Here is a 26,402-nt window from a genome sequence, read left to right on the forward strand (position 1 = left end):
CTGAACTGGACAGTATAAGAACATATGGCGGGCGGGGAGCCTGGGTGGCTCAGTTGGCGGAGCTGTTGGACTTCAGCTCAGGTCACGATCTCGAGGTTTATGAGTTCGAGCCCCGCATCGGCCTTGTGGCTGTAAGTGGGAGCCCGTTTCTGATCTTCTGTCCCCCTCTCTCTCTGCCCCTCCTCTGCTTATGCTCTCTCTCTCAAAAATAAATAAAACATTAAAAAGAAAGAAAATATGGTGTGATAATCATCACGAAGAAAATAGAAAATACAGTGAGACTTTCTTCAGGTCTCTTAAAACTCACGAGTCATAGTAAGATACATCAATGATTTCGCAAAGTTTAGTAGGATCATTTCTCCTTTTTGTTCTCCGTGACCATCTATACAGCGCTAATACTGTTCTGTATACTTAAAATTTGCTGAGAGAGTAGATCTTCTGTGTTCTCGTACACATAAAAAGGTAACTATGTGAGGTGATAAATATGTTAATTAACTTGACGGTGGAAATCATTTTGTAATCTATACGGATGGCATATCATCGTGTTATGTATCTTAAATACATACAATTTTATTTATCAATCATATCTCAATGAAGCCAGAAAAAAATGGTCAAGTCATGGAACGGAAGTACCAGAGAGTATATATACTGCACGGGGTACAGAAAATGGCTTCAATGAATTGCCTGAGATGCCAGGTGTCCAGTGCAGTTTTCAGGGCCAGTCCTGTAACTTTTTACCAAGGTTTTCCTTATGCTGGTGCTCTAATGAAAAAGGCCCTTTAGAGTCAGTGTAACCATAAGCTGGAGCGGAAAGGAATTAAAGTACAAGTGATACTAAGAATTACACAAAGTTCACTGAAGTGATCTGTATACCATCATCGCACAGTCTCCTCCCGCGTCTCTTGATGTTTTTCTCCTGTGACGGGAACATCCGTGGCGATTCTCTCTGTTGCTCGCTGGACAAGGCCGCCAGGCTAAGGGGGGTTCAACGGTGAACAGCGCGAGAACAGATACATACTTTTGTAGTGCTGTTCTATCAACGAAACTCCGATACTTGGGGTTTTTGCAACATTTAAAGCAGCTCAGGTAGAAAAGAAAAAGTTCAAACCAGTCACCAGATCCAAAATTAGCATTTTATTCAGAACGCTGGGGTCAGAGGTGTGTCATTTATATTCTGGTACACAATACAGAGGCAAAGCTGCTGTCAGAAGTCTCTCCAGTTTAAAAGCTTGGTTTTTTTTGTTTTCATTTTTTTTTAAAAACACACACTTAGTAGTGCCTCCAGTGTCAGGCCACCCCTCTCTTTTCTTTTCTTTTCTTTCCTTTTTTTTTTTTTTTTTTTGGTACAAATTATGTAAAACATTTGTGCTAAGAACTTTTCTCCCTCCCCAAACAAAAAAGAAAATAAAAAATAAAAAAAAAAAATTAAAAAATTAAAAATTGAGTATTCTAACTACAGCTCAACAATTGAATCAAATGTCACTTTGTCTTGTAAATACTTTATCCATAACGAAAGATATAAACATGCAAAAAACCTGAATCCATAGTCCAAATAATACATACACATGTTCTGAAGTTTCTGTACTTCTCCATAGACTATGCCAATAAAACATTATGTACACATACCATTTTTACAGTGAAGTGGAAAAAATACAGTAAATAAAAAAAGTGTACATGGATTAAGACCAAAATGTATCTAACATTCTAGTTTATGAAAAAATTCAATTTTGCTACAAATTGGTGATATGAAAACTCCCTTTATTTGCAACCAGCTGCGTAAGTTTTAAGATTTTAGTGAAAAAAAAATCTAAAGTCTAAAACTAGAAGTAATGTACATTTTCCAATCTCATGGTCTCATCCCCCAAGATAATAAAATCGCTCCATGAGTTTTTGTTTTGTGTTTGTTTAATTCTGTGTTTTAATAAAAGCAAATGCAATGTAACAAAAGCGTATTGAAGCATATCATGGTTTAACTTACTGCTCCCACCACAAAATATTTTGTCTTTTACTTATCGTTTCAGAAATCAGTACCATTAAAGCCTTAAACATAAAACTAATTCCAATCTGAAAAAGGTACAAAAAGGCACATAAAATCCCAGTGCTTCTGTACTGTAAAATTCAAGTGTAACTGAGCTCAGTGTTTTTCCAAACAGTATTGGATCACTGATATTCCCTCTGAGCCCAAATTGGTTTGCAGCCTATGCCAAAGCCTCCAGCAAGCACTGTGCTAGTAGACTACAAAGTTAAAGCCTAGCTTCTGAATGCTTTTTGGGAATATCAGTTGAAATTGTTTGTACTTGTCCAAAAACCAAGTTCACCCTGAAGTTCAGTCATCACCTCCACCGTACATGTCAGCAAGTTTCTTGAAGCGTGGCCCCCAGTCGTTCAGGTAGTCATAGTCCTGCTCGCCACCACTACTTGAGGAATTAAGAGAGCTCAAGGACCCAGCGGTGGAGCCGCTGCCTTCATAGTCAAAGACTAAGAGGGAGTCGTATGGCGGAGCGGTGGGATCATTGTCAGCAGCTTTAAGGCCCTACAATTTGGAAAGACAAAGAAAGAACGCAGAGAGGGTTACGATGTGCAAACCACAAGCAGATCCTAGGGGTCCCATGGAATCAAACACTTGTTTGTAAGTTTCCACCTGCAGACCACAACATTTTCTACCTACAGAAATTGGGGTTATCACCACGTTTGGAAGTTAGACAAAAATACATCTTTCCTCTGCAGGAAAGACCCCTAGGACGTCTAGCTCAGTGAGGCCAAGATGTACAATGGAAGGGGAGTTAATTGGAGAATGTGTTTGGCAGGTGGCAGAAATGAATGGCCAACTGCTAGAGGTTGAGAAGGATCTCAGATGAAGTCTGGTAATGCAATTGGATAAATGTGCATTGAGTAATTACTCCTGGAATAAGTTATATGAAATAACACACAGGGCTATGAAATCATGTCATACGTGAACCCTAAGAGTCAGAGTCAAAGGATTCTGACAGTGAACACGTTGAACAGGTTGTAAATGCAACGCAAAAAGAGAGATATACAAATGAATGTCATATGGTCCCTGCCCTCTACAAGCTTGTAATCTAGCATAACGGGCATTACTATTGTGTGAAATAAATGATAAATAAGTAATAAAGCTACAGAGTCGAGGCAAAAAAATCATTAGAATGCCAAAAAAAAAAAAAAAAAGGAAAAAAAAATCAGGACTAGCACTGAGAGCTAGGATTTCAAAGAGGAAGTGGCATATTTGACCTAGGTCTGGAAGGAAAAATGAAGGGAAATCAAAGGAAAATGAAAAAAAAAAAAAAAAAAAAAAAAAAAAAAGGAAAACTGGCCAGACATGATTATAAGGAAAGATACTCATTAAATCATTTATGTTCATAATGAAGCACAAAATGTGACATTAATTGACATTAATCATTAAACTATGATCAGGTATTATTTTTTAAGAATAGAGTGACTTCTAGCTCCTATAAGCTTCAGAAAAGTCATGTTCCAGTGTCTATATACAGTGTTAATATTGGCAGGGGGAAATTTTGCAAATCTAAATTAAAGATTATTTAAAAACCATAAGAGCCAATGAAATTATTATCTAAAAACTTAACTTTTGCTTTTTAATCTAGAATTCATGTACCTGTAGCCAATTCATAATTATGCCCTACAAAACCTTTAGGTTTAATACTTAAAATGGCATTTTCTCTAAATTTTCCCCAGTTCCATTCTAGTACACTGAGATACACCAGCATCAGTTCCAAACAATCTTTCTCTTTTCCTACAACTCTGCTTTTTAAACGCTAGTGGGCTGTGGCCTCACTTACTGTCCTGTCGATCAGTCCTTCCGATCCACATGTATTTTATGAGTACGTACATGTGGGACCTTTTAATAGGTATGTGATCATCTGTTTATTCTTCCAAGTTTACAGGGGAGGAAGAGAACAAAAGAACATGAAAATTAAGGTCAGAATCAGTATGTAGAGTGGTTAGTGGTTAACACATCAGACCTCTTAACCGCTATCCCCTGGGTTGCCAGCTCAGCGCTACACCGTATTAGCTGAGGGATTTCGGCTAAGTTCTCCAGGCTTCATTTCCTCATCTGCAGGTGTAATAACAACAGTAAGATTATTATGGAGACTAAATGGAATAAAGGCACCCAAGGGCTCATCACAGTGTCTGGTGCCTGTTGGCACTCAATGAATATTAGCCTAAAAAAATCCACTTTTAGGTTCAGTGAAAAATTTCTTGCTTTGTGACTTGAAAGAAGAAAAAGAAATGTGAAGACATGGTATTTTGAGAAACAAATGGCAGCTGCCGGACTTCCATCGAAAGCAAGAGAGAAACTGGGGCGCCTGGGTGGCTCAGTCGGTTAGGCATCCTACTTCGGCTCAAGTCATGATCTCGCAGTTCAAGAGTTTGAGCCCTGTGTTGGGCTCTGTGCTGACAGCTTGGAGCCTGGAGCCTGCTTTGGATTCTGTGTCTCCCTCTCTCTCTGCCCCTCCTCCACTCACACTCTGTATCTCTCTCTCTCTCTCTCAAAAAAAAAATAAATAAAATAAATAAATAAATATTAAAAAAAAATTAAAAGAAAAAAAAGAGAAAAGTACACACTACCAGTTTTCCTATCCCAAGTCTCTCTTACCAACCATTGTAACCATTTTAATGAAACACCATTTTCCCTCATATCTGGTTATACTACATATAACCCAGAAAAGCCAGTGTAAAATAAAATAAAGCACATCTTCAGCAAACTACTTCAATGTATAAAACATAAGTAATTTTAGAAAGGATTTTATTTACCATATTTATAGAATAAACTACAAGGCAATTTTGCTAAGACTGAAAATCACAAACTACAATTTCTCAAAAGTCAGAATTCCTTTCTGTGGTAGACCGTATTACTGTCCTCAATGATTTACTATCCTGTCTTTGTAGGTGGATCACATGCCCACACTACCACAAGTGCCTCTCTGGAGCCAGAGTTCACTTCCCAAACCCATTGTCAGGCTTGGCTATGAGCTGGGTTTGGCCAGTACAACGTAAGCAGTGGTGTAGAGAAGACACCTCAGGTCTTTTCCGTCTAATGTGTTTCTATCAGTTCCTTCTTGCCCCCTCTCCCAGGAGAATGGTCTGCCCCAGCTCGGAGTTTTCCTTCTGCCTGGATCCTGAAACACAGAAGACATGAAGACATTGCCTACCCACAATTAACCCAGAATTTGGGCAAGAAGTAAACCTTTGTTATTGTAAGCAGATGATACTTTGGAGTTGTTAATTACTGCAGCCTTAGTTGATAAAAGCCAAACAATGCACCTTTGTTCATTTTGTTTATATTTATGTATTCAATTCAAGATGTATTTATTGAGTATGTATATTAAACGTATTCTGCTTAGTGGTGGGGACACAGCTATTAATAAGCTAGATCCAACGCCTGTCCTCAGGGAGTTTATATTCAAATATTAGCATGCACCCCTTTTCCTTTTCCCTACAAAATCCAGCAACTGCAAATTTAAGCAAGAGATGATTCTTTTAGTCCGGAGTGGTCTAAGTTGGGTCCACACAAGAACTGGACCCAACAAAGATCTGGGAGGAAATCAAGAAGACAAAGAACATCCTGATAAGGAGAATAAGTTTCTGAAGACAAATACAGGTATCCCCCGCTATCCAAAAGAACATTCTGATGAAACCTTCCGAAAGGAAGGAGGAATGGAGGAAAGCAAGGAGGCAATTACTATTCATTCCTATAGGAAATTTCTTGAGTATTCCCAGACTCCAAAAATAATGCCTCTTAGGCTTTTCTGATATCTCAGGACACATGTTGCTAACGGATGCACAAAATAAATGGAGATGAAGCAGAGATGTTCACAGACACAGTTCAAAGCTTTGCAGTTGGATGCTGAGATGCTGAGTGTAGTTCTGGGGAAGGAGCTTGGCAGGCTGCTCTCTCTGCTGGGGTGCACATGTCTCTATAACGGCTTCCCATACAACAGAAGCTACACACTGCTTGTTGCTTTTCACCTTTTTTCATAAAAGCAAACCCCTCTTTGGATTTCTTTCGGCTAGTGAAAACAAGTACTGATGTAGGTCTTCCATAGAAGTGAAGTGGTAGAAAGTGAACTTTTGAAAAGCAGGGCATATCTGTATTAAGTTTTCATTATGACCTTGAGTAAAACTGCTTTGTAAGACAGAGAACAGAGACAATGACCAAGGTCACCATGTTCAGGTCATCTGTTTTATCACAATTCAAAATTTAAATAGAAATACATGCAGAGCCCTGCCCAATCTTTATGGTGTCAGCTCCAAACTGGAAATATGAAAAGGTTAAGACTAAAATTAGTTCTAAAGAGTCAATGGCAGGGTGTCAAGTGTGACTGGATTCAGTGGAGAGGAAAGCAATGGCCTGTATTTACCACGACTTAGGGACAAACGTGGGAAGCTGTCTGGTATTCACTGGTGTGGAAAAGGACCTGAGACCCTTCACTGTATTCCTAAACCATCTAATTCAACTCCTTAAAATAAGTATAATACTGCTGATAATCTAGACCCCTACTCACTACTGAGATTCTAAAGTATATTCATTTCTTGTAAATTGTTTTTATCTCTTGCTTTGGTTTTTAGATCATCCTGGTCATTTCTGAATCTGTTTCCTTCCTCCCTCCCTCCTTCCCTCCCTCCCTCCTTTCCTTCCTTCCTTCCTTCCTTCCTTCCTTCCTTCCTTCCTTCCTTCCAAAGTTAAGGCCATGCAATCCATTAGAAATCACTGTGCTATGCCAGAACATTGCACAGTCTCAGGTTTTAATAATTACAAAAGGGCAAAAAAAAAAATCACTCAACTTTTCAAGAATTCTTAGGCAAGCCATCTTTCTAGCCTGAAGATTGAGTACCTTAAGTCCCTTCCACTTGGATAGCACTGATTTTTATCTGAGAATAAAAACTCTTGTGGATGAGGTATTATATAAATTCTGGGTACTATTTTGGTAATTCTAAAAAGATCACAGCCAAGTTCTGAGAGACTGAAAATGACAGACATGCAACCAGAGAGAATGTACGGAAGAAATCCGGTGGGCCACGTACCCATCGGGTCTTCCCTTATGGGGTTCCTTTTTTCTTAGGTGTAGACACTGTTTCACACGATGTGTAACGGGCTGTTGTCAAATCTACAAGTGAACTGCATGTGTTTCTCTTTCTCCGCCTACGTCTGACTAAATCTAGAAGAGCATGTGCCTTTTTTGCCTTTCCTGGAGAGGCAGATCTTGAACTCTGGATAAATCTGAACTATTTTCTATAGTTTGAGGTGTCTCTGTAAAATGAAAAAGCCTGTGTCTCTGGCTGAATTCTTGCTGAGCTTGTATTTATAGACTTCTGATCCTATGCTTTATGGATGGAGATATGCTTTTACAGGAGCTATAAAAACCCACATTCTTCAGTGCAGGAACGCATGAAGGATCTGAGAGGAAAGAGGTCCTGTTGATTCCCTTACATTCCGTCTTCTGTTCTCTCAATGCCCCTGCCTTAGTTCAGGTCCTCTTTATATCCTGCCTGGACCATAGCAAAAGCCTCTCTAACTGGTCTCCCAGTCCCCCAGTACTATTCCTACTTCTTTTCTACAAACTACACCTGGTTCCTCTTTCAGACATTATTTGAAGTTGCTCCCCCAAGTAAAACTGATGGCTATCACCTATTGCAGTGTTTCCCAAATAAGGGAGAAGTTTCCCGGGTGGGGCGGGGGGTAGGCAAGATAATTTTTAATTGGTGCATGAGCACTTTAAAACAATTACCTTTATTAAACAGATAAATTAAAAATTGATTAGAAGTTTAAGTAAATAATAGAAGAGGTATGTGGACCTGGAAAAACCTAGAAGGCATTATTACTCAAATGCCTGTTGTTTGGGTAACCTACAGGATAGAGTTAAAACTCTTTAGCAGAGGAGTCAGTGAACTTGGACGGTTCATGTACCTTTTCTGTCTCAGCTATTCTTGGCTTCAGCAACCACAACTAAATTATTCACCAAAAGCCCCTCCGAACCTAAAAATGTGATGTTTTTGTGTACCTCTATGTTATATGCATATTCATTTCCTGCTGGCTGAAATGTGATTTCCTTTGGCTGAAACTTCTTGACTCAAAATTTTTCATTTGATTAATATCCATCCATCCATCCATCCATCCATCCATCCTTTAAAGCCCATTAAAAATGTTACCTCTGCTACATGGATTTTTCCCTCAATCATGACTGAGAGTCATTCCCATGATCCCTTTTAATTTTATTGCCATGTTTTGGTTACACTAGATTGTGACATCCTTTTCTGCCAACGATGTTTATATTCATTTCATATCCTGCTATTCAACACAGTCCCTGACATCCAGCAGGTATACTAGAAGGTAGCTTTGCACTACTGTCCTGGGCTTGGGTTTTCACCTTATCACCGTGTTCATATTTATATATACTCCTTTTAGAAGAAGCCAGGATTTAGGATGAGGGGTACCTGGGTGGCTCAGTCGGTTAAGCAACCTACTCTTTTTTTTGCTAATTTATTTTTTATTTTTTGAGAGAGAGAGCAAGAGCGAGCGCACACGAGTGGGGGCAGTGCAGAGAGGGAGACACAGAATCCGAAGCAAGCTCTAGGATCAGGGCTGGCAGCACAGAGCACAATGCAGGGCTTAAACCCACAAACTGTGAGATCACAACCTGAGCCAGAGTCTGATGCTTAACAAACTGGGCTACCCAGGCGCCCCAGGGGGACTGACTCTTGATTTCGCTCAGGTCATGATCTCATGGTTCCTGAGATCCAGCCCCGCATCAGGGTCCGAGCTTGGGATGATCTTTCCCTCTCTCTCTTTCCTCCCCTGCTCATGCACTGTTTCTCTCTTCCAAAATAAATAAATAAAACTGAATAAAAAAAGAAGAAACTAGGATTTAAGCTTAAAATATATGTGGACATAAAAGTATACCAGGTTTACATTACAGTGGAATTCTGTGACTTTAATACCAACATTACTACGTCCCTTTCTGAGAATTTCATTTTACTTAAAGAAAATTTTTTGGAAGGAGAGGATTTTTTAAAATTTATACCTAGAAAACAGTAGAAAAGTGTTCTTCTTGCAAAGTAACTTGTAATAATAACTAATATAATGTGGACTATCTCATTTAGTCCTTATAGAAATCTTAACAGAGGATTTTATTATTATCCTCATTTTATGTATACATATGAAAACTGGAAATCCAAGGGGTAAAATCCAAGAATTTCAAAGATATCAGAGCTGTTAGGTGTGGTAGCTGGATATGAACTCAAAGATAAGAGTGGACAGAGATATTTTGAGGATGACAAATAAATTTAAGAGGAGACAAAAAGTAAAAGTTCTAAACTTCAGTAGTTTCTTGCAAGTTATTTTTGAAGCACTTTTCATAAGTTTTTAAAAACCAATCAAAAGTTGGTCTTTTAACAGAAATATGCCCTTGGTTTTTATATTTCTGAGATAAAGAAATATATAGGATTAGTAAAGTTATTAGAGGTATGCTAACATCTACTGTCAGGCTGAGATTAAATGAATTTGTTTCATCTTTTCACCCTCTGAAGGTCATATTTAAAACCTCAAAATAGAATGAAATTCTGTAGCTGAAATTCAAAAATGTGTGATTTGTTTTATTCTACCTACCAGACGGTAAATACATTACATTTTTTTATATTCAAGGCAACATTCATTGGTTATTTAAATAAACAAACTAGAAAATGTTCTCATGAGCTTATTTATTCCTTTCATTATAAAAACACTCTAATTATAATTGCACTATACTATTCTTCCTTTGGAACATTCAGTACTGTGCTAAATCGAATAAGATCTGGGGATAAAGAAATCTGTTTGCATTTTATATGTGTTTATAAAATACGCTTGAATTTTTTCTAGGTGCCTTTAACTGTTTTAAATTTATTTTTATCTGTCCAGTTATAGAAAGATATTGAATAAGACTTAATGGGTGTCTTGGAAGAATCTATAAGGTGTATTTGTATGTTATGACTTAGGCCATTTGACAGTTTCATTCCCATGAATTTCCCCACAGACCTGATCATCTCATCCCCACACCCCTGTTTTAGTTGTTTTCTGTGACACCTTCACCTCCGTAGACTCCCTTCCTATGTCCAAATGTAGGGCCTTTCTAGGTGTAAATATTTGGTTCTCCATCTTGTCCACATTTCTCTATCTTACGATCGCATTCATTGCCACGCATCCTGTGGTCATTTGGAGAGACATTTCCAAATGTGATTCTTTTGCCCGTTCATGTACTTGCCAAAGCAGTGTGCCTTACACCACCCCTCAGGGATGAGCACCTCTTCCCCTGGAGGCAGAACAGAACCTTGAATGAGGGGTTATGAAGGAAGGTGAGTCCTGGATATGGTGGGATGCCACTGGACGGTGCCTGTCCCAACTATGTGCTTGACCCTTCTTGGCTTGGTAAAGACTTAGTGGAGGAACTAATATCTAGAAAAGGGAAGGGCATTCCAGGCAGAGAGCACAGCATGGGAACATGTACTGACATGGAATTAAAGCTGAGCCTGGAAGCTACAAGTAGAGTCCCTGGCCCTGGCCTGTAAGATGCAGGGGGAGGGGGCTGAGATGAAACTGTGAAGCCAAGTAAGGATTACACCCAGTGGGCCTCCCATGTCTAGCAAAGGAAGGCTTCGGATAGTGGAATGTTTGCCTGGTATAAAGATCATGCTTGCAGCAAAGTAGGGAGTAAACACAAAGAGAATCTAGGTTTAATTTATTGTCTTTCCACATATGACTAGTGCAGATATGTACACACAGTAGGCATTCAATAGTTATTTGCTGAATGAATGGTCCTAAACCAAGCTCAAGATCATTTCAGAATGAGGCATTTTTAGCAAATGCAGACAATCCTCAGATTATGAACTGACTGCATTCTAGAAGTTAATTTGCAAGTCAGTCGTTTGGCACCAAGTTTTCTGTATAAGTACTGAAACATGTTCATTATGGTCCTGAGCTGCTTTTTAGGCTGTGTACTTTTTAGGCTAGGCACTGTTCTGGGAAAAGGAATTCCAAATGAAATTCTGACTGTAGCTCTTTCTACCGTGGCATTTGAAGGGCTGGGTAACTGAATCTAGTGAATAAACTAGATATACTTCCTTACCTCCTGAAGAAAATGCAGTCCCTGTACAAATGATGAATGAACACACATGTAGACACAAACACATAGACACAAACACAAAGCATACACTAAAACACAACTTAGAATAACCAGTATCCTCATTTTCTGAATTTAGTCAGCTCCAGCAGAGTGAAAGGCCCCAGACCTGGGCCCCAACGAATCCCAATCAACTGCACGTCGGGCAGTGCTCAGAGCCTTACACCACTTGCCACAGCACTTGGATTCCTTAAAACAACGAAATCTAGGAGCTGGGCCACACACCAGATGCTTAGGTTATGCATAGATGAACAAGAAATAGTCTTCATCTTGGAGAGAAGGCACGTGTTCACATGGGAGACAGAAGCATTGACAGTTATACCTCAGTGGTCAGGGCGACAATGGAGGAAGGGTCTTGTTAACCCTTCCCGGAGGTATCAAAGAAGGCCTCCCAGAGAAGGGGATGTTTGAGGTGAATCTGAAGGCTAAGTGGGTGTTTCCCTGATGGTTGAGAAAGTAAGGGCTTTGCAGAAGTTACATTATACATAGTCAAAGCTGGGATGCTTTTGAGGAACTGCAAACAGTTCAGCGGGTCTGTAGCCCTGGAAGGAACTGTCATGGGGAAAGAGGGGAGGAGTCAGATTAGGAAAACAGTCTTATCACTGAGGAAAGAACAGTGTTATGGATGGCACGGAGTCCCACGGAATACTGACACTTCAGTGAAAGGCAGAAACAGTCAAGTACTTGTTGAATCACACTGAAGCTAAAAGTCTTGCTTTAAAAATGTCTTGCTTGAAAAAAAGTCTGGCTTCGACATCGCTGTTCAAAAGATTCACGGTATCTTGACCCAACAACCGCAGGGATAACTAAGAAATTTCTCATGACCACAAATGCTAACTCAGAAGTAAAATCATCAGGCACTCTTAAATATTCAAAAAGATCTAGTCATAAATATAAATTCCCGCAAACCCCCTGACCAGGTCTCTACATAAATAAACTGGAAAAGTCAGGGCATAGTTTTGTAGATAAAGGAGTTATTGGCACTCTGTTGTTTTGCCTTCCATCTGCTTTTAAACCATGATGAAAGCAAATTAACCTATTACCTGTTTAACAGAAGCGAAAGCATTTGTTCAGAAAGCAGCATGTATTTCAGGAATAGACAGCAATGAATAGCTGTAAAGGGAAGGTAAATACTCTAATCTTGTTTCAAAACTTTTTTTTACAAACTACAACTGCATCTAAAAAAACTGAAGTGGAGATATATATAATATATATATATATATATATATATATATATATATGACTACAAGGAAGCACAGGACATATGAGTCTTATCAGCACACGACTGAAGGCGACAGATGACAGATGTGTTCCACTTTGTAATGCACGGAGACCTATTCTGATCTTGGAAATACTGAGCTGCAGGACATGGCCAGAGACTGTCTGAGTCTGCCCTCTATTCACACTCGATATCAATATGTATTGCTCTCTTACACTAAAAATTCAAAAGGAGAATTGCAGTAAAACTACAGACATGATCAAAAGCAGCAGCACAGATCATTTTACTTCCAAACTTAAGTATTAACTGTAACAGAACTCTTGGTCAGTAATGAAATAAAAGAATGCCATAATAATTTTGACGGTGGAAATCATATCTGTTATATTCAACAGAGAATTAGCTGCCTCTTTCAGAAGCTCTTAAAACTCCTCAACTAGACAAGTATTTAAATCACTTACATAGTATTTAATTTAGCTCCTCTTCCTACTAATCTCATTTGATGGAACTCTCTAGTCATTGGGTAGGCACTGGATTCTCAACGTTTGTGGGATTCAAAGGGTACAATGTCAGGAAGATGAAAGTGAACTATTATTACATTCATCAGTGCTGATAAATGAAATGAGAATACACTAGAATATTGTTAGTCTATTTATTACTTGTAATCTAGGGGAAAAAAACCTTTTGGAGATAGTGTGACGGATACTGACAATATATACGAATGTCATTTACAAATACAGAATATCAATTGGTAGATCGGTTTTTGGCCCACCAAAGCAATTAAATCTGTTCTGTTGCTGAAGCTACATTCGCTTTAACTCAAAGATAAGCTTGAAAAAATCAAGTGTGTTTTAACGAACTACAAAGCTGTATTCTAAGCAATGTGTGGTCTATGTATGGCTGACAATTAGCATAAAATAAACATCCTTATAAAGAAAGTGAGCCGTCTGTGCACCTCATTAATGAAGTCCCCGATGTCCCCAGGGTGTGGGGCTGCAGATCGGACTGGGTACTGGGGCTCGGCATGGATGGGTCTCTCGTCCAGTCGTCGGATTCCTACAGGCTTAATGGCATCAGGTTCCACGGTATCAGGCTGCTGCAGCTGGCTCAAGTCGTAATCCTGCAAAAGACAAAATCAAAAACCCATGGTAGATGGGCATAAAGATGGAAAATTACAACCTTTGTTTTTAAACACATACCCAGAATGCATAGAAATGAGTGAAATTTAACATAATGGAAAAGTTGCCACCATGAGTTTTTCATGTTATGATTAAATATTTCTTTCACACAGCTCTTTCTTCTGTGCTTTTCATTTCTGCAGTCTGTGCTCCATCTGCTTTCCTATGCTTCTCATCAGTTTCCAATGGAAAACAGCAGTGAGACGAGGCTCCACTATAAAACGAGGAAAAACTGTCTAGAAGATAGAGTTGTACCATAGAAGCAAAGGTACGAACTTAAGGTGGGTGGGGCTCGGGGCTCAGGGCATCCTAACTTACAGCACCTTAGCATGTTAGGTATCTCAAGTTGAAGGAATTCAAAAGCCCAACAGCAAGAGTTGCAAGGTCACTCTAACTCCCCTCATCTTGCCCTTCTTCCTTGAAACAGGTCATAAAACTCCCATGTGAATGGTCCCCTTCCTGTACCAGGAGGAGGGAAGGCATTCTTATCATCAAAGACAGAGAATTTGGGGCTAAGGAATCTGTACAAACAAACCTTGTTAAACTAACCTTAATCTCCCTAGTTACTTCTTCACCATTTACTAGCCCTAGCCCAAACCCTCGGTCTCCTCAATCCTTAGAAATTTATTGTTTCTTTGTCTCAAAGTATAAAAGGTTCCCACTCTGGACACTTCTTTTGGTCTTCACGCTTTGGGAAGCTCCCATGTACATGTAACAGTTTAATAGGATGTGTATGCTTTTCTCCTGTTAATCTTTGTTAGTTTCATTTTCAAACCAAATCGGGGATGGGGATGAAGACTTTTTCCTCTCCTACAATATCTTTAATATTAATTGGGCAAATACCTGGTAGTTTTCAAACCCCTAAATTCTGATGATATAAAATTCTCCAATTTAATGTTGACATTTACAGAGACGGCAGACTTTCTGGGGCTCTTCATAGTTTAGGCTTCATCTTTTGGTCTAAAACCAGCTTAGAACCATTTGTATTATCTCTATAGTGGTTTTGATTTATTCAACACTTGGATACTTACCAGGTACCAGCATTGTTGTAGATACTTTACATGTGCTTGCTCATTTAATGCTCTGATCAGTACTATTTGATGTTAAGTTTTATTATCCCCATTTAAGAGTTGAGATATTGAGTCTCAAACAACCCAAGTAACTAGTCCATGGTCCCCGATCTACTAAGACTCAGAGACAGGTTCTGACTCCAAGCATGTTAGACTTACTTCAAAGTGTAGCTCTTTGACAGTCTTGTAGGACAGTGAGTCAAGTCCAAGCTACAAGGCCAGAGTTAAATAGTGACAAACTAGACAGATAAGTGTGGCAGGCAGGAACGTGAGGAATGATGAAAATAACAAAGCAGACCAAGGGAAGGAAGGTCACTGGCATTCATGTCTGCTATGTGAGTGCCCAGGCACTCACTATACCAGCCTCTTGAGAATGTGTTCTCACAGATACTTTCTAACAAACCTGTGGAGCATGTTTCATTATCATCTTTTTAGGTGGAGAAACAGATTCAGAGAGCTTGAGTAACTCACCCAGGGTCACACATCTAGTCTGGCGATTAGGATGGGAATCAAAACCAGGCGTGTTCGACTTCACACTGTCAATCCACAAAGTAACTGTCTGCTCCTTGAGGCAGTCCCATTCTGACCACCCTCTCCTAAAAATCTCCTTACCAAGAGATTCAGCTACCCTAACCGCTAAAAGCCCCTCCTCTCAGGAGTCTGCAGGGGGCTGCGGGGGGTGAAGCAGGTACACATGGCAAGACAAGCCACCGTGGGATGTCAACTTGGTAAACTGCAAAGTATAAAATGCTCGGAGGAGAAAACTCGCATTAGATTTGAACCCTGAGCAGTCCATGCACTAGGGAGAAAGGACCTTTCTGGGATTACTAACAGCATGAGCAAAGGCATGGGGATGCTGTTTTCTCTTGTCAGGATAGAATACCTCAGATTATCTATACAAAACTTCAGTGAAAACATCTCGATTATGCACAAATGTGCTCCACTTTAAATTTTATAGAATTATGAGTGATTTATAGACTATCTTGAAGACGTACAATGACAAAACAGATGCAAAGGCCTTTGAAATGCTAAAATGTCATACAAAATAAAACCAGGGATTTATTTAGAGACTTCTGAATGCTTACACACCAAGAAGCATGTTTTTCTGCATGACGTTTAACTGCAGAACTACCAAGCATAAGAGAGCGACAATTCTCAAAGCTTTATATACAAAGGGAAAAACAGGGGCACTTGGGTGGCTCAACTGGTTAAGCCACTGATTTTGGCTCAGGTCATGATCTCACGGTTCATGAGATTGAGGCCTGTGTCAAGCCCTGCCGTCAGCACAGAACTTACTTGGGATTCTCTCTCTCTCTCTCTCTCTCTCTCTGCCCTTCCCCCATTTGCACACGCTCTTTCTCAAGATAAATAAATAAACTTAAAAAAAAAAGATTGTAAGTATAATGATCACAGTTAAATATTTTTACACTGAGGGTGTAAAATACTTTATGAGAAGTATGAATTACATGAAATTAAGTAATTGAATCTTATGGGTAAGGACTGTCTTTTACCTGGTGACAAACTCCTTGGTACTCCTCAGTATTTTATAGGACAGTTTTGTACAAGAATATGGAGGAATTTCCTTGGCATAACTGGAGACAAAATGGACATGTTGGCTTTGCTCATGCTACTTCTTACCTGGAAAGAACCTGTGCTCCCTGATTTCTTTCTTTCTTTTTTTTTTTTTTTTAATTTTTTTTTAACGTTTATTTATTTTTGAGACAGAGAGAGACAGAGCATGAACGGGGGAGGGTCAGAGAGAGAGGGAGACACAGAATCTGAAACAGGCTCCAGGCTCTGAGCGGTCAGCACAGAGCCCGACGCGGGGCTTGAACTCACATACCTCGAGATCATGACCTGAGCCGAAGTCAGACGCTTAACCGACTGAGCCACCCAGGCGCCCCGTGTACTCCCTGATTTCTTATACAACTTCCACTATACCCAAATGTTACAAAGATGAATGCATTTTGACAGGCCAGCAGTGTTGTAAAATTTTTTCTAATAAATTGCCAACATTTAGACATAGGGATAGTTCACCTGAAAATGGAACGATCTGGCAAAACAGAGGTTAAATTCTGATGTCATTTGTTAAAGCTGATTGCAGCTGTCTCCTCTGGACAAGGACATCATCTCTGCCTGGACTGCTTCCTTTATTAGGGATACATATAACAGCATATTGATTGACAAGTTTTTATCTTTCTTTTGATAGCTTTTTTCTACCATCTTAAGAACCAGAGAGCAGGAACAGTCTTAAAAGGTCTGTGGTCCTGTTCGGTCCTTCTCACCATCAAAATGGCAAACCCATAGGAAATGCTCATTAAAAAATGTGTTGAGGGGGCGCCTGGGTGGCTCAGTCGGTTAAGCGTCCGACTTCGGCTCAGGTCATGATCTTGCGGTTTGTGAGTTCAAGCCCCAAGTCGGGCTCTGTGCTGACAGCTCAGAGCCTGGAGCCTGCTTCAGATTCTGTGTCTCCTTCTCTCTCTGCCCCTCCCCTGCTCATGCTCTGCCTCTCTCTGTCTCAAAAATAAATAAAACATTAAAAAATTAAAAAAAAAAATGTGTTGAGTGGGGCACCTGGGTGGTTCAGTCGGTTAAGCGGCCGACTTCGGCTCAGGTCATGATCTCACGGTTCATGGCTTCGAGCCCTGCATCGGGCTCTGTGCTGACAGCTCAGAGCCTGGAGCCTGTTTCAGATTCTGTGTCTCCCTCTCTCTGACCCTCCCCCGTTCATGCTCTGTCTCTCTCTGCCTCAAAAATAAATAAACGTTAAAAAAAATGTGTTGAATAAGGTCTCAGTGATGATATTCATGCCAGATGTTCAAAGGAGCAACTGATTCAAGAAACGTGCCTTGGATCACATCACACTCCATGGCAGTAATTCATAATGGGGAGGGAGGGAAAGACCCCCATCCCATCAATGAGATTCACTGCCCTGATGAGTCCTCTGTAATGATGGAAACGTGTCATGTTCCTCAGCTATGCTGCTTTCGAAAAAAGGCAGGAAACCACTGATTTATAGGAAGCTAGAAACTGGGTTAAAACGTGTGGCTTAACGTTTCTCTGAGATGGCTTCCCCTGTCTATTACAAATATGGGATATATAAAAAAATCTGATAATAGTAGGAAGTAGGCAGAAGTGTCTTCAGGTCACAGGGACGGGTTTTTCTGTCCACATCCATCTGTGTTATATGGCAGAGGTCCTGATCTGAGCGTCCAATTTTAAGCCTTTTGATAAGGGGTCACTCTATGCAAACCTCCTAAATTACACATCTTTACAATCCCATAATACTTTACTTAAACACACAAATTACAACATGTAGGATGAGAATTATAAAGAGAATTACAGAGACTGAAAACATGCTCAAGGTCATTGGGTTCATGGTCTTACTTCTGAAGATTATAAAGAAACAATCCAGGAAGAAATCTTTATTTGGTTCCTAAAGCTCTCTAGAGAAAAAGCAGATCTGAAAATTCTCTTACAATTGTCAACCTTTATTTGCAATGTTAACTTCCTAAAGAAATTTAATTTTCAAATGAAAGCCAAGGAAAATCTTGTTTTAACTAATATTTGGAACACGTGTTATTTGGGCAACAACCATTTGTGGTAGGCATGGAATTAACGGTTTTTAGAATATTAACATCGCAAGCAACAAAAATATTTTTTTCCTCATCTATGATTTAAAATGTTATAAGGGTGATACAATTATGGGAGAGTTAGTAAAAAGCTAGCTAGCAGCTAACACCCTGCTTTTGGCTTTTCTTGTTAAAATTCCACTGACTTGCAACGATTTATAATTGGTTCAGTAAAGACACCACGAATCCACCCAAAGGCATTTGGTTATGTTTAAATAAATTAAAATTCTGTCTCGGTATAGATAGAAATTCTGGTACCTAGGTAAAATTTCAAAAAGCTAAAAAAAAAAATCTAGAAAGCTACATTGCTGGAAAAAATCTGTAGACTCGTGTAATTAAATCTGTTTTAGAGAGTGATGAAAATATTCATTTACTGTTTTGCAAGTATTTAAGGAGAACCTACTGGGTGCCAGATGCCATTTTCAGCTCTGAGTATGTATGAAAGAAGGAAACCAGCCTTCCTCTGGTGCCCCTCACTGTCAGGAATGACATGAGGTGCTTTCTCAGTGGAACCTCATATACTCCAATCACAAATCCTTCCAAGTGGGTGTTGTTCCGTCCCACTGATCACCACAGGTCAGAGAGGTTAATCATTTGTCCAAGGTCACGGATGTTAAGCAGTGTGGAAGGATAAAAACAGAGACCACCAGAGCAAGCAAGATTAAAACAAAAAAGCTGCATCTTGTTGCCAAGGGGCCAGTGAAGAAATGTACAGAATAGTTTGCTGACGGGTAAAACATGAGGGGTTTTATGTGCTAGACGAGCTCAGGGTGGTTCTGCTAACTAGGCGCTGGGATCTAGCACTCTGGTCTGTGCACAGTTGGTTAAAACGTGCCTCACCAACTTTTAGTCAGAACTAGGATTCTTCATTTCCGTCCAACAGATGGGCCTGTGTAGGAGAAGGGGAGCCGGAAGGGAGGCACTGAAAGTTCCTGGTCCTGTATCAGCCTCTGCTGGGGACAACGTTGGAGGACCACAACAGCAGCTTCCCTATCTCCCAGGCAAGGGCTGGTACAAGTGGGAAGCTTCCCTTTTATAGCAGCAAAGGCAAGTAACTTAAAAAATTCCCATATAGATAAGGTAAACATTTTTAATGTTTCAAGACTGAGTGACTGCTAGAAATAAAACTACTAACATGAAAGTAAGTGGACAAAATTCTGAAGGAAAAAAAAAAAGTTATCTGGAAAAAAGCTGACTGTGGCACAGGCAAGGAACTTGAGACAGACCCAAAAAGGAATGGAAGGTGGAAGAGAAGAACTTTATTATCTCACCCCTATAGCTCCTGGCATTAAAATAATTGAATAAAATAGTGATAAGGTGTCAACACATTACCATACAACTGCTGACAAGTAAGTCAAATACCCTTGCAAGCTTTATGTAAATTAGATTAAGACCTGATTTTCTTCCCCTGGGAGATACAGTTATGATGGTGACTATCTACGCAGGTGAAACGAGGCGGAAAACTAAGTAGAGTCTGGGGATTATTAAAGCCCCCCTCCCTAAAACAAAAGACTTGCTAAAAGCTTTTCTGATTGGAATCATGAACCTAATAGAGATAAAATAACTTGGGGACAGATGAAGGACCTCTATTCTCTTTCATATGCATTGTAATCTCACCAGAAAGCCAGTTTCCACTTCCCACAAGGGATGTAGCCGAGTCCCCATTAAGAGGGAAACGAATGCATCCACGGTTTCTACCTCCGTCGTTTACTGTTCATGCTGCCCTGTCACAGCTTCTTTCAAAACTGTTGTCTTCAGAATTTTGAATGAGCCGGTTTCACTCTTTGGCGCAAAATTATGGTTCTGTTGCAGACACTGGCATTGTGGAAATTTTATCACAACTCACTTCCAATTGTAAAATGGGGAGTATCATTTTGGGAAAAGGTTGCAAATATAGTTCCACTGGATTTGATTCAACAAATACATTCTGGAGAGTCTGTTGGGTCACAGATGCAGATATTCATAGAGCTTTTTGTCTACTGTCTTTTAAAAGAATCCCTTCAAAAATGATGACACTTAATAGAATACCTATATAAACAATTATATAAATATGGAAGGTGAAAGTGTAAGCTTCTGGAGAAGTGAGCATGTGACCATGCAGGGCCTGTAGGATTGAGCAGAGTAATCAGGCTTCAGAAAGATGTTTCTCCTCACATCTGAAATTCGTTTTTTATACTAATGTTTGTCATTGCCCACCCTTTCCACACAATGCAGGTACAGCCCTATAAAGATGAAAGCACTTAAAAAAATTTTTTTTAATGTTTATTTATTTTTGAGAGGGGGGAGGGGCAGAGAAAGAGGGAGACAAAGAATCTGAAGCAGGCTACAGGCTCTGCGCTGTCTGTACAGAGCCCTATAAGGGGCCTGAACTCACGAACCACGAGATCATGACTTGAGCCAAAGTCGGACGCTTAACTGACTGAGCCACCCAGGCGCCCCAGATGAATGCACTTCTTAACCTGTTCAAGGACATCTGTCTGGGAGACATAGACAGTACTTTCTAAATGTATCTTCAGGCCATATTCCCACCCCAAGCTCCAACTTCTTCTTACGAAAAATACAAATGCCACCATTCAGATAAAATCAAAGTCATTCTGTGTTAGCCTGACCTAGTATTCTATCTTAGAGGAAACCTAAAAATAGGTAATAAAGAAATAACAATATTTGGTCGGGAATATGGCAACAGAGCATCAAAAATCCTTCACTGCTTTAAGTCACATTGTTTTGGAACTTCCTAGAGACATAATCATTAAGACAATGTACATACAAAGGGAACATAGTATGGTGACTGAAAAACATAGATTCTGAAATCAAAATGCCTTGATTCAAATCCTGAATTCACCGTATCTAACTGTGTGACCTTAGACAGGTTTCATAAATTTCCTATGCTGACCTTCAGAGTATTCAAACTTTGGACAAAACACTAATGAGGGCTCCCTATTTCCTAACCACTAAAGGGGTTGGCAACGCTTTTTTTGTAAGGGCCAGAGAGTAAAAATTTAGGATTTGGGGGCTGTATAATCTCCGTTATACTGTTTCCACCCTGCTGCTGCTACAGTGTAAAAGTAGCCACAGATAACGCATGAACAATGGACACAGTGCATGGTTTGGGTTCTAATACAACTTTATTTATAAAAACAAGAAGTCAGTGGATTTGGCCAGCTGGCACAACTTTGGCAAATACCATTTAGTATCTTAGCGTTGTTTCCCTGGCATAGCATGAACACATAGTTGGCATTCAATATCTTTATCACTGTTATTACTGGGATACTGATAATTTTCTATTCCAATAAAATTAAATGTATTATATTTATGATCAGTCAGGAAGAATGAATATTAAAGTGAATTACATAAATATTTTGTTCATTCCCACAAAGTGACAGGAATAGCAAATAAAAAGCTCATGTGCAAATCACGTGCACATTAAAAATACTTAATGCCCGGTCAGGAATGAATGGGCCTGACCAGTTCAGAATATGCTGCCTGTAGCCTACCAACACGTGTCACCTGTCGGTGTTTTGAAGATAGCTTGCACGAAGGGAATGACAATGTACTCATCCAAGCCCTGGTGAAAGTTTCCTCTTAGGAAATCAATATCAGTCTTTGAATAACTAACTTATACTAGTATTTGCAGGTGGGTCTAAATGGACGAATAACTTGGGAACATAACAGAGTGTGCTTTAGCCAACAATAAAAATGTTGAAAGCGGCCTCCACTGTTACGTCCAGATTCAGCCATCTGTCAGTTTGCTTATACAGCAGAAAGATTTTGTAAAACAGTTATTTCAAAGAATCAAATACACCAGCGTTAAATTATATAATGTCATTCTCTGCTTGGGTCGGAGGGTCTGGCTTGGCTGCTCTTACTGGGGCGCGTTCCTGAGATTGGCAGGAAGTCCATGGAGACCACTGGCTCAAGCAAAGATCCCTTGACTCAGAGAAGTGGCTCCTTTGGTCTCAAGGGGCTTTCTCACACCTGTACTCCAACCTGCTATTTAGGCAGCCAGCCTGGATTTAAAATTTTAGCTCCTGTCACACAGCTTATATACATGGATTTTTTTTTTTTTTTTGTAATAACTTGGCTGCTCAGAATTCTCTGGATTCTACCTTTCTTAATGCTAAAATGTGCTCAATACTGCAAGCCATGCTTAATCAATTAATTGAGTCTTACTCTCTGTCTTTTCTAAAGCCAGATTACCAGTGGTCTTCTGATAGGCTGTGGCTAAGCACCCAGCCTCACTGGTCCTACCAGTAACACCTGCCTGCTACAAATCAGCACCACTAAATACAACATCTATCACACCGCCACCAGCAAATGCATTAGGAGTTTGGTCTCTCAAGCCATGTGGACCTGGGTTTGAACAGGTCTGCTACGCAGAGCTGCTGGGAGGATTGTAAGAGAAATGCAAACAAACTAAGGGCACAGCACAGAGCCTGACACAAAAGTCTGCATATGTAATGAGTGCTAGCATTTATGAATGTTATTATCCTTTCCTGAAGACATCAGATTTCAAATAACGAAAGTGAAGTCGTCATCAGTGTACCGCTTCAATTAACTGTGTAGATAGACTTGTAAACTAAGAGGTTCAGGGGCCCCTGGGTGGCTCAGTCAGTCAAACGTCTGACTTCGGCTCAGGTCATGATCTCATGGTTCGTGGGTTCAAGCACCACATCGGGCTCTGTGCTGACAGGTCAGAGCCTGGAGTCTGCTTCGGATTCTGGGTCTTCTCTCTCTGCCCCTCCTTCGCTCAAACTATGTCTCTCTCTCTCTCTCTTTCCCCTCAAAATAAATAAGCATCACAAAAATATTTAAAAAAAAAGAAAAAAAAAACTAAGAGGTTCAGGAAGAAGGCCCAATGCACATACATTCTGTGAGCACACGTCCGGTGTGAAATGTCCTAGGTACAGGAAAAACAATGAATAGGACAAATCTCTGCCCTCACAGAGCTTAGGATCGGGGGCAGGACTAGACGCAAAAGTTCAAAACAAAGTAGACATGGGAGGCTGCAGGTCACAGAGCAGAGACACTTGATGCAGCTTGGGATTCCAAGGGAAGATGTTTTGAGATGAGTCTTGGTGGCTAAAGAGAGTCGGGCAGGTGAAGACCACAGACTAATGCCATGGAAGTGTGAAGTCACATGTCATAGGTATAGAGGTACAGGTAGTTCAATCCTACTGCAGTTTAACATGCAATATGAGGAGAAACTAAGTCAGCAACCCTCAGAGTCCCCATTCCTCAAAGCCAAGTCCTGGGTCACAGGAACTGTGGGATCTTACCTCACCTCAGGCACCTGAGCTCCACTGAAAGTGGTGTCAAAGAGATTCTGAGGATCTCAGTTACAGAAATACTGACATTAATTTCCAGAAATCACATAAGAAATCAATTTCATTAAAAAAAAAGCCGATGGTAACTCATACAGCAATTACATCTGGATCCTTTGGGTTTTGAAATCCTGGGCCACTAAAAAGAGCTCCTATCAGGACTAGGAGCATGAAACTGCATGCGATACCTTACCCTGAAGTTACACGTGATCCCTTACACACGCAAGTGCTGGTCCCTGATCAAGAAGACGTTAGTATCTCCCTGGGATATACGAGGAGCATTCACCAGGTAAGGTAAAGTTGCCCTCCCTGGTTTTTAAGAGCCTTACCTACAGTGTCTCACTTTCATGAGCTGCTGCACCTCTTGTGTGTCCCTTGTGTCCAGGGACCCACTTCCTTCCAACGTATCTGGATGGGTCACAAAACAATGCGCGTGAGCTAGCAATCTAGTGTGGGTGGGTCCTATGAGAAAACTGTTCTCAGTCTCAGAAAAGATTCTGTACGCTCAAATACCTAACAGGGTGGGGCAGAGACTCCCAGCTGGTCACAGAACCCATTACGTCTACCTACTAGGCACACAGCCAACAGATACTTCCTAGGGAATGGGGAGTGGAAGTGATGTGTGCCAGGCATAGCCCATAAAAGTCTCCACAAATCATCCTCCCTGCCCTTGGGTCATTCAGGGATTGCAGGTATGGCTGGGTGACCCTGAAAGCAACATGTGGACAGTCGGAGATTCTCTGATCCTCTGGGTCCCTTATGACTGTGTGGAGTGGGATGGACCTTCCCTCCCTACCCCCAACTCCTATGACCTAACCCCAATTACCACTAAGTAAGTGAGAAATACATTTCACCACGCTTAGATCACTGAAATTTTAGTTTGTTATAGCAGCTAGCCTATTTTAACTAATTCATCTGGTTCAATATATTTGTGGCCAATCCACTTTCTTTTCCTTAAAAAAAAAATAGTATAACAGAAAATTGTCGCATGGTTTCAGAACACTATGATACCTCCTCCTTGTAGAAATCTGCTTTTTGTTAATCCAAAGCCTAATAATTGTTATGTAATTTAATCAGAGTCAACAAAAATAGATTTCTATAAAGGATTGGCTTATAACATAAGTCAATAAAGCTGGTCTGGAATGAGAATGAGAAAAGAAAAACAATGATAGAACATGCTTGCCCTGCTTAAAGAGAGAATCTTCTACTTGGTTTCCAGTAACTGTTGTCAAGGCAGAATGCAAGTCATGTTTCTAGATCTTTCAATTTTTTCGAGAGGATTGTGAGATCCAAAATTTATGTGATTAAAAAAAAATTTTATACCCTGCAAGCTGAATAAAACACAGCTATGGACATCTTATGAACGCATGCCTGTCCCTCCCCACGCACGGTCTATTAAGTGTGACTTTTTTGTATGTTTATTTATTTATTTTGAGATAGAGAGAGAGCACGTGCATGCGAGTGGGAGAGGGGTAGAGAGAGACAGAGGAAGAGAGACAATCCCAAGCGGATTCAGCACTGTCAGTGCAGAGCTTGATGTGGGGCTCAAACTCACAAACCGTGAGATCATGACCTGAGCTGAAATCAAGAGTCGGACACTTAACTGACTGAGCCACTCTGACACTGCTGAAGTGTGATTCTTAAATGACACAGAATCCAGCTTTCAGAAACGTCCCTCAAATCATCAGGGCTCATCAGGTACTTTCTCTGAGAGCTCAGAACCATCTCTGATGCAAAAGAAAAACTCTAGTTTTAGAGCAATATGCTAAAATTTAAGAAACCAAATTTGGGAATTCAGAAGAAGTCCTCACAGGCCTGAGATGTGAAAAAGCTCCTGAGCTCAAGAGGTGCTGGGTCTTGTGTGAAGGAAGTGAGAGACAAAATTCTAGCCGACTGGAGTGTTAACACTCAGCAGCAGTGGTGTGGGAAGACAGACCAGGTAGGCAGGGGATAGTAAGGGCCAAGAGTCCAAGAGTGATCACGAGAAAACCAATGTGGAACCTTTAGGTGGCCACTCTCAGTTTCTGTAATGACCATCTCTGACCAGTGTCAGCTTTAATCTCAGCTGAGTTTGCAAGCCCTGCTCCCCTAATGCTGCCCTTGAGTCAGCAGCCATGGTCCAAAGGATCCCTGTGACCACTCACTGTCACCTGTGAAACCTCCCAACATGGACAGTGGCATCCTCTCTCACAGATCCAGAGTCCCCATAGGAGTCCCTCGGCCCCAAACTCGGAATGGGAAAATTTTCAAGTGAAATTTTAAGGGCAGAGGAAGCTGCTGGATGTCCCAGAGTCCACTTCTTCTGATAAATTCAAATGGCATTTAGGAAGGCATTGTTTTAATTGCCTGGCTGAGCCTGAGCTTTGCCAAGGATGGGACAGGATCCGGTAAACAAACCACTTTCTTTGGACTCAGATTGGACAGGCATTTAATCCCCACTTCACTACTTCCCAACAGTGTGTCCCAACTCTGCTGTGCTGTGGGAGGGTCAAACGAAATAATATACATAAAGCAGTAAGTATAGCGCCTAACTCATAGGGTACCCCGAACAATAGCTTTTGCTATTATTATGGAGAATGAAACTGTATAATGGTAAGTGATTTAGGTAGAGGTTGTTTAAAGCGAGCACGAGTGAGTGTTGTAACACACACTCCACAAATGTTTGTTTAATATAGAAGCAATTGTAATTAAGTCTAAGCTTTAAAGAGCAGAAAGCTAACAGTTTCCGTTTCCTATCCTGCGGCTAAAGGGATGGTTCCATGAAAAGCGAGCCACTGGCTATATTGTACATTCACC

The 26,402-nt window shown here is 40.4% G+C and overlaps 1 protein-coding gene across 4 annotated transcripts in view; it reads right to left on the bottom strand.

Annotated features, from left to right (window-relative positions):
* Positions 1 to 1,370: 1,370 nt before the first annotated feature.
* Positions 1,371 to 26,402, bottom strand: part of CDH2 (cadherin 2) — a 215,473-nt gene continuing 190,441 nt past the window's right edge. For all 4 annotated transcript variants that reach the window (XM_042910651.1, XM_042910655.1, XM_042910654.1 and 1 more), the window contains exons 15-16: positions 13,361 to 13,525; positions 1,371 to 2,533 (exon numbers count right to left, since the gene is read on the bottom strand). In XM_042910651.1, coding sequence (XP_042766585.1) covers positions 2,327 to 2,533; positions 13,361 to 13,525 — 372 coding nt within the window. In that variant the 3' untranslated portion in view covers positions 1,371 to 2,326. The remainder of the gene's footprint in view (positions 2,534 to 13,360; positions 13,526 to 26,402) is intronic.

The sequence above is a fragment of the Panthera leo genome, chromosome D3, assembly GCF_018350215.1.
Source record: "Panthera leo isolate Ple1 chromosome D3, P.leo_Ple1_pat1.1, whole genome shotgun sequence".
Taxonomy (NCBI): Eukaryota; Metazoa; Chordata; class Mammalia; order Carnivora; family Felidae; genus Panthera; species Panthera leo.